Source organism: Bidens hawaiensis, unplaced genomic scaffold, assembly GCF_021521415.1.
Source record: "Bidens hawaiensis isolate Kalapana, Puna unplaced genomic scaffold, B.hawaiensis_p1.1 tig00020125_1, whole genome shotgun sequence".
NCBI classification, from domain to species: Eukaryota; Viridiplantae; Streptophyta; class Magnoliopsida; order Asterales; family Asteraceae; genus Bidens; species Bidens hawaiensis.
In genome coordinates this window covers 358,699-376,459 of record NW_027493061.1, presented here as the reverse complement: position 1 = coordinate 376,459, position 17,761 = coordinate 358,699, and the positions used below count along the sequence as shown (strand labels likewise).

The 17,761-nt window shown below is 35.3% G+C and overlaps 1 protein-coding gene and 1 pseudogene across 2 annotated transcripts; both read right to left on the bottom strand.

Annotated features, from left to right (window-relative positions):
- Positions 1–5,922: 5,922 nt before the first annotated feature.
- LOC143559936 (RNA pseudouridine synthase 7-like) lies at positions 5,923–10,105 on the bottom strand. The gene is made up of 11 exons (XM_077048356.1): positions 10,002–10,105; positions 9,880–9,970; positions 9,690–9,781; positions 9,528–9,615; positions 8,309–8,387; positions 8,124–8,206; positions 7,975–8,040; positions 7,837–7,893; positions 6,724–6,855; positions 6,281–6,504; positions 5,923–6,172 (listed from the first exon to the last, which is right to left on the bottom strand). The coding sequence occupies exons 1-11, from the start codon at positions 10,103–10,105 to the stop codon at positions 6,070–6,072; spliced, it is 1,119 nt and encodes a 372-aa protein (XP_076904471.1). The 3' UTR covers positions 5,923–6,069.
- Positions 10,106–13,233: 3,128 nt separating this feature from the next.
- Positions 13,234–17,194, bottom strand: LOC143559939 (glutamate-1-semialdehyde 2,1-aminomutase, chloroplastic-like; annotated as a pseudogene). The gene is made up of 3 exons (XR_013140023.1): positions 17,018–17,194; positions 15,685–15,874; positions 13,234–14,376 (listed from the first exon to the last, which is right to left on the bottom strand). The product of XR_013140023.1 is annotated as a glutamate-1-semialdehyde 2,1-aminomutase, chloroplastic-like (transcript).
- Positions 17,195–17,761: the final 567 nt, after the last annotated feature.

Genomic DNA, 17,761 nt, shown 5'->3' with positions numbered 1-17,761 from the left:
CAGGGAAGAGAGGTGGTGGTTGGGAGGAGAGGGGTGTTGTAATATATAATTAACAAAATTTTGTTTTTAATCCTTCAACTTTAAAAAATGACATTTTTACCCCCAAACACTAACGAAATTAGTGTCTCGTTACCTCGGTAGTGCCAGAAGAAAATATGTTAAAAGTTGGGAGTGTTGGAGAACATTTCGTAAGTTGGGAGTTATAGCTACCAATGGGTCAAAGTTGAGAGTATTTAAAACCAGTAGGCCAAAATTAAAACATATCTTCAATTTAGTGTAAAATCTAATATGAGAAATGTTGAGCTTTTTTGCTGGTGATGAGTAAGAAGACTGATGTTAAAAAAAGAGTGAAAGAAGATAATTTGTATTTTTTTTAATTATATTCGTTCAAGAGAACAATTAAAGGAAAAGGAAAGAAAAATAAAAAGAATTATAAATGCTTAGAACTTGGAATCGCACCTTCGGCATTTGAACAACAAAATCAAAGTCGATGTGATGTTGCTCGTGAACCGGCCTTAGGTGATCTAAGAAAATTAATTATCAACTTTGATTTTTAAAATCAACAACTACTAGTACACAAATGGGCAGAAGTTACAAGGGGTGAAATACAAAAAAATGTGGTTCCAAAGCTCCACCGCACCTTTGGAAAAAGTGGATCAAAATTTAAATTTTTAATGAATGTAAATGCAAAAGGTGCGTCTCTTATAAAATAATTTTTGAATAGAGTTAATTGTAATTTGGTCCCTGTGGTGAAACTCAAAGCGCATGATTCAACCCTATGGTGGATTTTTCGCACATATGACCCCAGTGGTGGTCATTTTGTTTGCAATCAAAACCAGTCATTAGTACCAAGTTTGTTTTTGTGTGAAAATATATTAATACATTTGCAATTTCCAACCACGCGGTTTGTTAACATTTGAAACTTAGACCTTATGTTAGCTTAATTTTTTCCTTCCAAGTCTAATACCAACTAACATTTGACTTTCCTCATTTGACATTGTTTGACATGTTGACTTTCAATTGAAGTTGCTTATTACACTCAAATTAACATACGCAAAACTAATCTTGATTATGTATATGTATATTGGTTAAATGATTAACCAATTCAAACACAACGAAACACAATTCTAGACTTTCCAAAGTCAAACAGTGACTTTGTACATGATCAACCAAGTTAACTGATTATGTATATGTATATTGGTTAAATGATTAACCAATGTAAACATAATGTTTGACTTTATGTTTAACTTTCCTAAATCAAACTGTGAGTTTGTTTGATTTTTAGGTTTAACTTTCCTAAGTCAAGCTTAAACTTTGTACAAATGCAGTTGCTTATTACGCTCAAATGTATACACTTAAATGCATGCATACATACATACATATATACATACATACATGCATATAAGACGCATACATAAATATATACATATATAGGGGAGGGATATTTTGAGAACCTTGATGAATTATTGGATTATAATAATCCAAACTTTGCCTCGTTGGCCGGCGTTAAGCCAAACTTTAAAAATATACTACAGTAGTCCCAACTTTCAAACTATTGGCCAGCAATGAGCTTTTCATTAACGAAGTTAGACTTCGTTAGTTTTTGCTGACGTGGCTGCTTAAGTGGAAAAAAAAGGTTCTCTTTATTAAATTCTTACAAATTCAAGGGCCGAATTGGAAGATTAACATGTAATATGTATACACACACCACCACCATGGCACCACCGCCTTCAGCCCTTCACCAACACCACAGCCGCCTCACTACAACCTGCACCACCACCACCACCACCACCATACCTGCAGCATCGTCATCTTCATCACCATCAATTAGAAACCAACCCTAACCCTATTTCATGTCAATTGGAAGATGCGAGTTACAACCACTACCACCTGCCACCACCCAACTAGTTCATCTACACAAGAACCCAATCTTTGATTTTAAAAAGTCATGTTCGATAGTAGAAACGAAACGTGATTGGAATCGATTGGTGTGATTAACTACCTTGATTGATGCTTGTTTCGATACCATCTTTTGGCCGGAGAACACACAGCAACGACGATGACGGCTTAACAAAGAAAGATGGGGATCGACTGAGTTAAGGGAATCAGTTTGAGGCTATGAGTTCCGGTTTCGGTCATGATTTGGGTGTTTAGTTATCGCCGGAAAATGGGTGATAGGTGACCGAAGTGGCATCAGAAGTTCAGAACAATTGTGTGAAGCTCGGTATGAGTTTACGATTCAAATTGTTGTTATTAATTATCAGTTTCCGTCATGATTTTGGTGTTTGTTTCTCTCCAGAAAACACATGAGAGGTGACTAGAGTGATGCCGGAAGTTCAGAATAATTGTGTGAAGCTCGGTTTCAGATTAAGAGTCAAACGGTGGTATTACTTGTCGGTTTCGATCATTATTCGGATGCTCAATTCTCGCCGGAAAATGCCGAAGAGGTTGTAATACCCTTGGCAAACATAACATCGTCCCACTCTTAGGCAAATCCCACATCGGCCGTGGACAAAAGAGATCCTTGGTTCATAAGTAATGTCATGCCTCTTAACATCACCAACGCGTTTTGGGCTTAGTTGGTTGTGGAGCACATGAAAACTTCACGGTTAAGCGCATTTAGGTGGAAGTAATACTAGGACGGGTGACCATCCGGGAAGTCTCTACCTGGGCAACCAAACACAAAGTCGTGAGTTCCCGGATGGGCAACCCGTCGGGGGCAAAGCGGACAATATTGGTAGTATGAGAGGCCTGGATGTTACAGGTGGTATCAAAGCCACTCCTGTGTCGTTCGGGATGATGGAACACGCCTCATCGAGGACGATGAGTCCAAAGGGGGGTTGTTTGTAACACCCTTGGCAAACACAACATCGTCCCACTCTTAGGCAAATCCCACATCAGCCGTGGACAAGAGAGATCCTTGGTTCATAAGTAATATTCTGCCTCTTAACATCACCAACGCGTTTTGAGCTTAGTTGGTTGTAGAGCACATAAAAATTTCATGGTTAAGCGCGCTTAGGTGGAAGTAGTACTAGGATGGGTGACCACCTGGGAAGTCTCTACCTGGGCAACCAAAAACAAAGCTGTGAGTTCCCAGATGGGCAACCCATCGGGGGCAAAGCGGACAATATTGGTGGTACGAGAGGCGTGGATGTTACAGAGGTGGCGGCAATGAAGCTGATAAGAGGAGCCATGGGAAGAGAAGCAGATGCAATTTTGTTCAATCTTCCAATTTTCCCCTGGACTTGTAAGAATTTACTAAAAAGAACTTTCTTTTCCACCTAAGCAGCCACGTCAGCAAAAATTAACAGAGTCTAACTTCGTTAGTGAAAAGCTCAATGCTGGCCAATAGTTTAAAAGTTGGGACTGCTGTGGTATATTTTTAAAGTTCGGCTTAGTGCCGGCCAACGAGGCAAAGTTTGGATTATTATAATCCAATATACCTAAGAACTTTAAGAACTCAATATGGACCACACATTTTATTAAACGAGTATGGAATATGTGGCTGAGAAAATCTGATTAAAAAATTAATCAGGAGAGAGAATAAATATTTTTGACGATTACACATATGTAATAAGTCGATTAGGTGTGTAAAAAATATTGTAATTTTTTGTACATTACTTACACTTACGTATTACACATGTGTAAAAAAAATTCAAACAAAAAAATTTGTTACGTTGAGTTCTTTCGAGTTCTTAAAACTCAAAGCGGTTCTCAAAAGAACTTAATCCTATATATATACACACACATACATATATATATACGCATATACAAATGCATACACATGGATACAAACATACTTATATATACATAGTCACATGTGAATAGACTATAATGCCCTTGCAGACACACATGTGCATACATTAATTTTATTTATTGAAACCGCAACTTCTGCATTTAGAAATAAATATATTTTGATCAACTTTGTCAAAAGTTGCGGTGGAGCCTCGGAACCGCATTTTTTTATATTTCACCCCTCACACATTTTGCCGGTTTGTGTACTAGTGATTGTTGATATTAGAAATCAAAGTTGAACTCAATTAATTTCCGAGATCACCTATGGTCGGTCCGCAAGCAACATTGCATCGATTGTGATTTTGTTGTTTTCTAAGGTCGTTATTAGACAATTGATGCATGTTACAATCATAGCATCGAAAGTAATTTCTTTGTGTTTAGTTTCTTTAGCTTTTTGAATGTAATTCATTAATTGCTAGATTCTTTAGCTTTTGATATCTTAACTACCAAAAACTTGGTACGTTGGTGCATAGAGCGAATACATAAAATTATGATCCATAAGACACTTACGTACAAAATATTTAAAATCAAATATAATGTTACTGGATGATCTTATTGAGAATAAAAAAGCTTGCATGTAACAATCAAAAAAGTTTTTAAAAAGCCTAAAACACGAAATAAAACAAATGGTGATATGAAATCTACTAAGGTTCAATAATTATTATGAGTAAAGCACACTTTGTGCCCTTGTGTTATTTAGGCGGAATCAACTTGAGGTCCCCTTTTGAAAATTTTGTTGACTGAATTTGTGTATCTAATTTCATTACACCTTGTGCCACTCCCACTAACATCGTTAAATTTTACCGTCAAATACTTGACAGTCCTAGGGGCAAAATCGTCTTTTCACACAAAAAAAAAACTTATTATCACTGATGTCCTCCATTTTGTTACAATCAAGCCGAATACGTCCCTCTTCTTCCCCACCCATCAAATGACAGTCACCTTCGATTGCGTCCCTCTCTTCTTCCCCACCCACCTTCTATAGCAATGGTTGACACTATATTAGTGAAGGCGATCATTGACGCTCCCTATTTGGCATGTCGTTATAACTCCTTGATTGGTTGGTTCATTAGTGATTATCAAACAGAAACTTGAAGAAAAATGAAATTGAACATTTTGTTTCCATAATTAGGATGAATGCCACCCTGCGTCACCTAACATTGCCCTTAAAGGTGGTGTTGAAGTTTTAGCCTAACCTGAACTTCAATATCATGTTTGAACGAGGACACGGTGAACAAATCAAGTAGGGATAAATAGATATGGGTTGTTTGCACTATATTAATGCCACATTATAACAGCGTAAATCATGGGGTTTTTTTTACGATCGAGGTTTTTTATCGTCATGGTTTTATCTTGATCTTGGTTTTGTCAACTCATAATGTATCTTTTATAATGAATGATTAACTCGTTAAATATTTTTAAAAAGAAAATGTGTAATCTACAACAATGTGTATAGATTATGTAACTCGTTTAGTATCTTTAAAATGATAATTGGTAATTTACAATGTATATGGATTGATCAATGCACAATGTATACACGACTAGGATGTAGAACCGTAATAGCTTAGTTCTGGAATTGGGATGCAGAGCTGGAAAAGTGGATGGTAACTGGCTTAATGCTGGAATTAGGACGGACTTTCATTAACCAATCTGCAATTATATAGCTTAATGCTTGAATTATTATGGATTGCTAAGGTTCAATTTTAACATGTTTCATGACTAATCTGGTGATGATACCATTTCATTTAAATCTGTAAACTGATTTGTAACCAAAGTCATGGATTTTATAAATCTACAAATTGATTCTAGCTTTAATGTCATTTTGATACTCCTTGATTGGTTTAAACAGGTGTGATAATCCCTTATTTGGTTTACATTTATAATCCTTGATTTAGTATGGATAATCTGCATTTGAACATGAAGGGAAAGAAAACATTTGGGTGGATATATTGTCCTCAAACGTGGAGGGAAAGAAAACAATTTAGGCACAGGAACAATATAACATCACAGGTATTATGGTCTTTTCAACATACTGTTAACAAAAATTCATGTCCGTTTGATGGAGGGATACAAGATGCAACAAAATTGGAGACAGGGATTCAGATAGCGAAAGTTTCAAAACAGGGTCAAAAGTATATCACACCCAACAAACACATGGGCGAAAATTGTACTTTACTCAAATATTTTTTAAGATTAATAATTCTTGACACGACACTCGTTGCATGAAATAATACTAAAGTTAAATCAAATTTTGGAGCCAAAATTCAAAAATGATTAGCTTAGAGATGCCCAATCTGGATGCGGACATTCATATACCCAATCGGGCCCACTGTATCGCACACAATGAAGCCATAAGCCTTCTTCACTGCCATCATATCTGTATTCAAGATAATAATTTTATTCACAAACCAAATTTAAAAAGTGAGAAAATAAAATGAAAAGTGTTTACCAAAAAGGATTTAAAATTTAAATGCTTATTAATTACCCGATAGGAGCCAAGTTTGGGCAATTAGTGCACATTGGATCAATGTCAAAACCTTCATTGGAATCTTCGTGATGACCATTGCAATTATCATTGGAGTTGACTTCCAACGAATGGTCTGACTTCACCGCATTAAATGATCTCCTAGAGCTATTATCAACATAATCCGTTAGGTAGAGTGTGTCATTGGCTATTGGGTGGCCTGTTGATTGCAAATGTACACGAATCTATTCAAGACAGAGGGAAGAAGTCAAAAGGTCAACGTCAAATGGGCAAATTTGGATATTTTTTCTCTAATAGGCATAATCTGAATGTGTCAAATGTTGGTCAACTTATAGTTTTCATACATAAAACCTTCCACATATAAACAGTGACTTTGAAGAAAATATTACTCGTTTTGACCCATTGACCCACCCATTTTTCCACCTCAAAATGCATGTTCTTACTTGATGAGTTCTTCCCGTGATTGGATGACATGATACAATACTATATTTCCCGTCAGTACAAATTCTAGTAAATTTTGTGCATGCAGCCTTCCCGTTTAACGTTTTACTATCTTTTTCATCAGGGTCCCCTACCTACAACATGGAATTTAGAAAATGTGAGTAAACAGGTCAGTCTGGTTTATGCTCTCTAGTGGGCCAAACGGATAAACTTTCAAAAATAGCTAGAATGAAAATGGGTTGAATGGAGAAAAGCAACTAGTTACCCAAAGTGTATTTAAATGCATCAAACCTCTTAAATTGTTTTATACACACATTTATATTATCATATTCATAGTAGTGACATGCTGCGGTTCTTTAAATAATACTTGACATTTTAACTACGTATTTCAAATCATACTTATCACATTAACTACGTATATAACAAAATAAAAAAGTACTTGGGTCAGCCCAACCAGTCTTGGCTTGACGTAAGAGTTACATGTTCTGACCCATTAACATGGGCCAGGGGAGGTTCGTGCCAATCCGAGAAAGGTTGGCCCGGGCTCGAACATAAAAGAGATAGCTCCGCTCAGCTCATTACTTTATAACGGCCTGGAAAGTCGAGCTAGAGCTTAGCTCGTTTGTCTTACATGCATTATTAATATATAAAAGACAACAAAAAACTGTAACATACACATTATAAAAATTTATAAACTAGAGAATTTTTAACATTTATGTAAATTATTTTTTTTTTCTGACGAACGAGAGGAGGATTCAAAATATTATATGCATTATTTTTGTTTTTATTGATATATTTGTATCTTATTACTGTTATTGTATAATAAGGTTTAATTTAAACGAGCCAATAGAGCGAGCCAACAAGCCATTTATCGAGCCAGTCCAACCCTGCCTCTGGCTCGGATAATTTATAAACCAATCTTGCTCGGCTCGTTTATAAACCAATCCGGCTTGGCTCGGCTAGTTTACAAACGAGCTTTTTTAAGGAACCGAAGAGCTTTTTGAACAGCCCTACTGAGGGGGTTACCTTTAAATGTCACAGATTGTGTAAATAAAGTAGGCATAGAAACTATTGTCACAAAAGTAATTGTTACTCATACATAAAAGCCTTTTTACCTCTACCGTACTCCTTCCTTCCCGAGCATTAAAATTTACCCTCAAATTCACAATTTGCTGAATGAAATTAATAAGAAAAACAGCATAAGAAAAAAAATCATCATTAGCCAAACAACCCTCCTCAAATGGAAATATTACCTCTTCTTTGGGAAATTCCCCAACCACTTTTGCAATATACTGTTTCTGCACCGCCCCAGATTCAATCTAGCAAAATTGATTATGCATCAACTTTTAAGCATATAAATATAAAAACTTAAAAATAATTAAATAAATAAACTAATTATTACTTGTTGCCTGAAAATATCAGCTTGAGAAGCACTTCTAGCAAGAATAAGAAGTCCTGAAACTAAACGATCTAACCGATGAACAGCTTTTGTCGAGTTAAGAAGTTAGACATACTTTAAAATTTAAATGTAACTGGAACTTTTATAAGAGCAGAATGGTAATTTGCAAAAAATAATAAGTTGGATACGAAAGAGAGGCGCCAAATCATGTTCTGCCTGAAGAATACCAACAACGGTGTTTTTACGGTATTGCCCACATGGATGTACCTGAAGAAAATAGAGAATAAAAGATAAAGCCCACTAGCAGTTGTTATAGATTTATAGCCTTTACTATCTGTTTATTTAATTACTTGTTGAAAATGCCAATTTGACATGTTTAACAGGTTAAATATTTATGTTGAACAAGGTTATATATGTGTGAACCCTCGGGTGGGCAAAAGTAAAATTGCACTAATTTTAACGTTATTTTACTAATCTCGTGAAAATAACGTTAAAAGTGGCGGAAGGTTAATCAGGCATCATGTGGTGGCGTTGATAGCCGAAAGACAATGTGGAACATGCACCAATCAGCCGGTGTCCCGATGATTGAGTGCTATGTGCCTTATGTTCAAGGCTTGATGCAAAACTACTATCGAGCCGGGGGTCTCATCGGAAGCAGCCTCTCTATCCCTATGGGTAGAGGTAAGGCTGTCTACATCTTACCCTCCTCAGACACTACCATAGCTTTGCTATTGGTGGGATATACCGAGTACGATGATGATGATGATGAAGTTTATACATGGGTTAATGTTGAAAAAAACCAACCAACTTTCAACACGTTAATGTTTTAGTCCCTTAACGTTTTACTTTCATTATCATTATATTTACTGTTTGGTACGTGTGGCGGCCACAAAAGAATTTAACTTGTTTAACTCCTCGAAATTGCATTTTTAACAAGTTTAAAAAAAGGTAAGGGAAATTTGCAAAAAAAAAGGTTAAGGGACTAAACTGATACAATGTGGAATGTAAGTTGGTTTGATCCAACATTACACACACGTAGGCCTGTAAAAGAATGTTCATGTTTGTTCGTTTAACTTTAACCGAGCAAATGGTTGAGCAAGAACAATTAAACGACAGGGATTTGCTTGTTCGTGTTCGTACATTAAGAAAACGGATGTGTCCATGTTCGTTTATGTCTGTTCGTTAATGGTATAAACGTTCGGTTCAAGAACGTGAACAGATGAATATAAACAAACATAATTGAGCTTAAACCAATTAAGTAAATGTAAAAAACAATGTCCGAGCCTAAAAAGTTAGTTAAACTAGACTAGTTGTAATGGGCGTAAAACATTTAAATGAATATATTAACGAACGTGAATGAACGAACTTAAACAAACAAAAGTAGAGAAGCTCGCAATTTGAACTTACTGGAACTGAAGCAGGCTTACAAACCGTAAGCGCATCTTCACCTTTATGCAAAACCGTAACATCCAAACCCATCACGGGGGGCTCATGCCTAAATTTCACATTAAACTAGCATCAATTAAAACTAACATGACGAATTATTATTATAAAAATATCATTAGACACCTATGCACAAAGTGACTAATCTTTTGTGATGATTGAACTATGTATGAAACAGGCACCGTCTTTCCGTCCACTTGTATTCGACCCGATTTTAACTACAGAATCCTACATATTTATTATCATATCATGAACCAAATTAGGCAAAATATGTACTCTAATAAATACCAAAATCAGATATTAATTAATGAATTACATAATAATCGCGGTTTCTGCCTTTGAATTCATCAGCAAAGAGGTCAACGACGGTCTTCCCGGCCCAGCGATTCTTGGCCTGTAGTTGAAATCCAGCAGTTAGGGTTTTAGAATAGAATAGAATGGTAATAATTTGGATTATTATTATTACCATTACGGAAGATGTAGTCGTGGCGTTGGGGTGGAGTTTGCCATACGATCTCCATGTTTTCTCTGTTCCTCTTCATGCTCTACTGCTATGTCTTTTATTTATTTATTTATTATGTTAAACCAGACAGAAATTTCACTAGTGTTTTCAATTCAATATGTATTTTTATAACCATTTTGGAACATTTGAGTTTATCTATCCTTCTCAATATCTCTTCTTTTTTATTTTCGGATTTGAAGGTTTTAATTAACTCTGGACTTAAAAATCTTGTTTGATTTCGCTGGTCTACGAGTTAGCCCTGTCAGATGATAAGAGCATACGTGATATTCTTGAGATGTTTAAGTTTGTGACGTTTCCAGAAAGTGTTTCACGCTTTTTGCCTTATGATAACGAGATGTTTGTGAGGGTATGGAACGACATCATCTTTAACCAGAAACAAGTGCAAATAGGAGAAATGGTGGCAGGTTTTTGACGTATAAAGGCAGTGGGCATCCTTTGGGTGCGGAATAAGACAAACAAGGAGCTAATCACATGGTAGAAGTGGTCGGTTTTTGACATATAAAGGCAATTTTTGGTGTTATTTTTAATTTTTGAAAAGGTGTTTGTTTTATGTTTTAGCTGTATTTTGATGTAATTGATAGTTGTAATTAACCGTGGGCATCTTGTATGTTTCAGGTTGGTTAGCATCTTGCTATATCGTTGGTCTTTCAAAAAGAAAACATATTTGTTATGGACTCGTTTAGTGTTTGTTTTTATTTTTTTATATGACGAAAATCATGACACAATACTTAGGTTTGTTTTTAAGTGTAGACCATGACTATCGTCTTGGCTCATTCATAATTAAGTTATAATCTTAGTGTGCATCAACTGCTCAACTTATTGAGAGCACGACTGAGCATACCAATTAACAGAAATCGTTTGTATGAATTCAATTGTCTCTTGTAATGGCTAGTAGTCAAATATGTCATAAAGGAGACACTGCCAATCTATCCACCATATTACCACACTCTTGACTAAAAGAAACAAGAATAAGAATGTGTTAAAATAATAATAATAATAATAATAATAATAATAATAATAATAATAATAATAAAACTTCCATTCTGTAATATATATATACAGATTTGGATAATATTTAGAAAATAAAATTCTAGAATGAATACATGGATCAACGAATGGAATCTCCCCAAAATAAACCCAACAAGGAAAAGTATTCAAGCAAACAAAAGTCAAAAAAAATGCTCCCTATTCATACAAACGAAAGAAATCTCTAATACTATCCTCTACGGTAAGGGCATCGAAGCTCCTCCACAGTGTCACATCAGCGTCACGGCATCGAAGCCTCAACCAATAATGTCTCGCTATGGTTTAATGCCCCAAGAGCGCCCGCAATACATATTAGCTTTAGAAACCCATGTATTACACGGGATAAATTAATGTATAAAGTACAATGAATAATTTAATACAAATAATATATTATGTAAAAAAATGTATTACAAATATAGTCGTTTTGTATCATCATATATATTTGAATTTTAAATCAAGAATGAGGTATTCTACCATCGGTATATAATAATGAAGCAATGCCATCAGAAGCAACATTTAAAACAATGCAGCCTTTCAACGTGAAAGATGTATCATGTAACTAAAGTCTTTCACAAAAATGTTATACATTTCATACCCAGTCATAGTAAAAGAGACACCAGATTTTTTTTTTTGAACAGTTTTCATGTTGTCCTTATAAACACATTGTTGTTCAACTGTCACAATAGTCTTATAATAATTATATAAAATGGAAAATTTGTCTATGATTTTTAAGACTTAATATTTGTAAAAAAAATAAAAAAAATTATTATAGTTTTCTTCAATATGAAGATGTCTCAAAAAATTGAATGTTACTGTACTCTTTAAACATAAACTCTTTTATATAAACATTTCAATTTTAAAGAAAATATATTTATGACACGTAATTTTTATATTAATATATTTTTTATATTAAGTATGTTTAGAATACAGTATAATTTATAGCATATATAATTCAATCAATAGAAAATGACCAATTTATACGGTATGTTGAATTTATAATCAATACTATATATAGAACCAAGAATTTTTTTTCTTTTTCATCAGAAGTGATTTTGAAGGGAATTTGATAGTGAAAATTAATCTCAAAATGTCATGTGTCAAGAATTATTTTCTTTTATTAGTATATGTAGATGTAGATGTAGCTGTATTTATGTGTGTGTGACTGTGTGAGAGATGGAGAGAGAGAGGGCCCATTAAAATACCCCACCTTTTCCTCTCTTACGTGCCACGCGTTCCAACGATCGACATTAAGGGCGCACCTTGGTGGTGTTCTGCGCCCAAAGGCGCCTGTCAACCACCTCCACCGCGCCCAAAGGCCATTGGTCTAATAAAAAAGAAAGTTATAGGTAACCTTAAGATGTCATTATATGGAATAACAGAATTGCTACTCTCTTAAAATTCTTTTCACGATGGCCTACTATATAATGTTTCTTGTACTAATCTAGTTTATTTCCCCTGCATAAAGAGGGTTAAGTCTACAGTTGAAATCACAACAATTCTTAGGACCTCTTTTCTTTACTAAAGTCTTGTACAATATTCCATGTTAAATAAAAACTTTTAAAGTTTTATTGGAGTGTAAAATTTGTGAAAGTTTTCCGATTCTATTATATTTGAATTGCATTGTTTGAATCATGATGAACTAATATTAACACCCTTTAAAGTATTTATGAGTAATATTTCATAAAGGTAAACACCCATAAAGTATTGAATCGTGACATGTTAATTAACACTCTTTTAAGAAATGATTCTAGTATTTATGAGTATGTTTCTAAAGGTTAAAGCATTAAACTGGCAGTTAGCAAGTTAGGAACCTTTGGCTATATGTTTACTTTGTTATTAGGCCACTTCTTGTTCTTACAAACTAACTTGACAGTTTTTGTGACCATCAATTTCACTGTCACAACGATGACAGCACTCCAATCCAACTACTGTACAACTTTAATGGTAGCACATTTTCAGTATTTATGTTAGACATGTTCACGTTCAAAAGTTCGGCCTCTTGATACGTTGAGAATGTGTAAAACATGTTCTCTTTTAGTAACTTAGTAGTTGATGTTATCCTGGATATGCAAGTAACCACAAATTTACCTTATAGATAATGTAATTGGCAAAACAAAACATAAACGTACATGATCTAAAGTAGACACACGAGCACACCTCAAAAATAACTGCAATTCAGAAACACCACCGCCTAAACATAAAACAAAGAACAAAACTCAACTACAATACAGCCGAATCTAAAGATCCTTAAAAACCTTCTCAGCAGCATCTATCGTCCGTTGAATGTCTTCCTCTGTATGTTTCAACCCCGTAAACCCGGCCTCAAACTGAGATGGAGCCAAATAAACACCTTCTTCCAACATCGCCCGATAAAACTTAGCAAACTTAGCCGTATCACTCTTCTTAGCATCATCAAAATTATAAACCGGGCCGTCGGTGAAAAAGAACCCAAACATACCACTAATATGCCCTCCACTTATAGCGTGCCCGGCCCGTTTACCTGCATCCAAAATTCCCTCGATAAGCTGGCCCGTCACTTTATCCAAGTACTCATAACTCCCCGGTTCTTGAAGTCGTTTGAGCGTTTGAATGCCAGCTGTCATTGCTAACGGGTTCCCGCTAAGCGTCCCCGCTTGGTACATGGGTCCTGCCGGTGCCACCATCTCCATTATCTCCCGCCTGCCTCCATACGCACCCACCGATAATCTTTCCCAAAGTCGTTAAATCAGGCGTTATATTTAAATACTCCTGGGCCCCACCGTACGCCAAACGAAAACCCGTCATGACTTCATCGAATATAAGTAACGAGTCATTTTCTTTCGTGATGGTTTTAAGAAAGTTTAAAAACTCGGATGTTGGTTTAATGAAGCCCGCATTTCCGACAACTGGTTCGAGAATAACCGCTGCGATTTTGCCTTTGTGTGTGTCGAAGAGATTTTGGACAGCTGTAATGTCATTGTAGGGTGTCTGACGTGGCGGATTTGGGGACGCCCGGGGAGTCAGGGAGGCAGAGAGTGGCAACACCACTTCCGGCTTTGACTAGATACGGGTCAGCATGACCGTGGTAACATCCTTAGAATTTTATTATTTTGTTTTTGCAAGTGAAGGCTCGGGCTAACCGAAGCACGCCCATGCATGCTTCAGTTCCTGAGTTTACGAACCGAACCATTTCTATGCTCGGTACGGCTTGTATGACCATTTCAGCCAGTGTGTTTTCAAGAAGACATGGTGCACCGAAACTGGTTCCTTTTTTCATTGTTTCGGCTAAAGGCTGCGAGTACCTGCGACTCGGTTATTTTAGAAAAAATACATCAGGAAATGAATGTGCATAATCACATTTGCAGTTTGTGGAAAGCATGGAAGAAAAAAAGACGCATTTATCCTCCAAACACCCTTTAAGGAAAAGAAAGATTTAGGAGAACGAATGGGTCGGTTTTAGGATTGTAAACAAACTGAACACCCAGTGAACTGTTAATGAACCGTTAGACGGGAAATTTGCTTATTTAACAAACATGAACAAACGATTTTGTTCATTTAGTTAAACGAAAAAACATGAAAACATGTCTCATCCGTTCATTTATGTCTGAGAACGTTCGTAAACATCTAAATTTGTTTATGTTCGTTCGTTTGCATTCATTAATGTTCGTTACATTAAGTTTGCTTAAGTTGGGCCACTTATGTTCTTTAATATACTTATTTAAATTTTTTTGGCCCATTACAATTTAGTCTAATTTTGATAACTTTTTATAGGCCGAACACATTATTTTTCACGTTTACTTTTAATTGGTTTTAGCTCAGTAATGTTTGTTCATCTATGCTCAGTCAAGTTCATTTGTTTACGTTCGTGGACTGTTCATTTATAACGTTAACGAACATATACGAACACAAACATGTTCATGTTCTTAATGAACGAACATGGACAAGAAAACTTTGTTTGTTTAGTTGTTTCGATCGTTTATTCAATTAAAGTTATACGGACCAACAGTAACACGAACATGCTCTATTCATGTTCGTTTACAAGCTGAGTCGGTTTGGGTAGATGGGCTCAAACCAGACCAAACCAAAAACTCAGTTTTTGAAAACCGTTCGGTTTCTATTTTTACCATTTGGGCTTGAAATTTTTGGGTAAACAAAAATTTCTGGCCTAAAATAATGATTTGGGCCTAAATACTTTTGTTAATTAATGATAATTGATTAGTATACATTTGGGCTAAAATATTTGGGTTACACTAATTATTAAATTCTTATAAATTACTACATATTCAATTCAGAACGTTTTTTTTTTGTTTTATTTACATGCATAACCATAGTTTAAAAAAAATGCATGCCAAACCAAAACGAACCAAAAATTTGGTTTTTACGAAAAGATAAAACCAAACCGTCGATTTCGTTATGGTTCCATTATTTCGGTTCGTTTTTTGGTTCTTTCGGTTTCATGCACACCCCTATTAAGAATGTTTGATTGGTAACCATATAGGGTCTATGCTTAGCATTTTTGTTGATTTTTCATAATAATATGGTTTTGTGATTTAAAGTACACTTACAAAAAAAAGTTTGTAATAACTAATAAACATATGTATTATGTTACCTCATCATCTGCATGTCCAATGATTGCGGGACCCCATGAACCAACATAATCAATATATTCATTCCCATCAATATCCCACATGCGTGAACCCTTGACCGAGTCAATTATAATAGGTTGACCACCAACCGATTTGAAAGCACGGACCGGGGAATTAACACCTCCGGGCATCAGTTCCTGCCAATAAGCAAACATTCATTTAATAATAAAGAAAACATAAGATGACATTAAAGGGAATGGAACATTATCCAAAACCAAGATGTTCCATTATAATAATCAAAATAATAAACTTGGCAAGTATATTACACAGGCTGCAATCAAATAATAAACTCTCCTTTTGAACTAATTGAATCTGGAAACAAACAATTACAATAGGTGTCAAGCTTATTACATTCTTGTTCAAGTTTAACAGTGACACGTAGGCAATTTCCCGGTTTCTGGTCTACCATTACATAATACTGTAAAATTTTCACGCTCAATACATTTTTGTGCAGACAGTTAGCCCAGATAATTATGAATGTAATACTTGCAGGGTGCTTTTCATGAAATTTAGCCTAACTGCTAAAGAACATTTTCAAAACCATAATCCATCTTTTTTTTGGAACGGAAGAGAATCTCACATGTAAACCTACCCTTTTCAGGGCTATGTCCAAGGTCGACTCCTTGACCACCTTGAGACTGTACCCCCTAATGCATGGGAACCGTATGTAATCCGTAATCCCTTGCCCCCTGTCGAGTTCGAACCCGGGATTAAAGCCATGATTCATCCCTTCACCCAGATGTCCGTGGAAATGGCCCAAGTTGGAATCGAGCCTGCATCTCCACTGGGGAGGGTAGGTCAACTAACCACCAGACCAAATTCACAGGACACCCATACTGAAACTATAATTGAGAAAATATATATATATATATATATAATTATGAAATTAATACCATTTTAAGCTTTTTTCAAGTAGTTTTTACTAAAGGACATCATTCTGCAAACCATAACCCATATAATTATACTGAAATAATAAAGTGAACATAGATTATTATGAATTAAACACCCTGCAAAGCTTTTTTTTTTTCAAGTAGATAACTATACAACTGATTTAATTTGCATTGAAATAGAAGGTTGCCCCCTTTTCAAGTAGTTTTTACCAAATTGCTAATGAAAATCAATACTCAAAACTATATATATAACAGAATAAGAGAAACACACAATTAACTAAAATTACACATAATGTGCTTGGTAATCATCAGAATGAATTAAAGTTATTAGCAACAGATGATACTCAGGTAAAGTGAAAGGAGATAGATGTATATTTAATATAAAGCAACCTTGGCGGCATTGAAAGCTTGTTCGGATTTCTTAAGAGTGAAGGTCTTCTTCTTGTCGTCAACGGAAACAGTCATTTTAACGGAGGATAAACAGCAACGAGAAGAAGAAGATCGATGAGGTATTGCAGGTGCGTGAGTGAATTTGGATGGCAACGATAACCCTATCCCCGCCATTTCTTCTCATGTGCTCTGGCTTGCTGGTGTTGAACAAGATAAGGAAAACAGGAGAGAGATCTATTGGCGGCTTCTTATTAACTATTATTACCTTTCATTTACATATATATACTATTTTTTACTTTACGTAATAACTTTTAAAGGTTATCAAAGTTAGTAAAACTGCGAAATACAATTTTGAAATTTTGTCAAAAAAGTTTGAAAAATTGCAATAAATTACAAAAATTCTAAAAAAAATGTTCAAAACGGGTTAGGATCAACATATTCAGGTTAGAACGGGTCAAGGTTGGAACGGGTAAAAACGGGTTTCGGGTCAGTTTTTTTTAACCAACGAATCAGCGCGTTTTCAACACGTTACAGCTCGTTTAAGCAATTTTTTCAGCTCGTTTCAGCACCTAACAGCTCATTTAAGCGTTTTTTCAGTTCGTTTCAGTACCTAACAGCTCGTTTAAGCGTTTTTTTCAGCTCGTTTCAGCACCTAACAGCTCGTTTAAGTGATTTTTTTGTTTGTTTCGACGCCTAACAGCTCGTTTAAACGATTTTTCAGTTCGTTTCAGCACCTACTTTTAT

Coding starts and splice junctions, on each gene's coding strand:
- LOC143559936 (XM_077048356.1), bottom strand. CDS start 10,105: ATGAAGAGGAACAGAGAAAACATGGAGATCGTATGGCAAACTCCACCC. Junction 8,041..8,123: donor CTGATATTTTCAGGCAACAA/GTAATAATTAGT, acceptor CAATTTTGCTAG/ATTGAATCTGGGGCGGTGCA. Junction 6,173..6,280: donor CCAAACTTGGCTCCTATCGG/GTAATTAATAAG, acceptor TCTTGAATACAG/ATATGATGGCAGTGAAGAAG.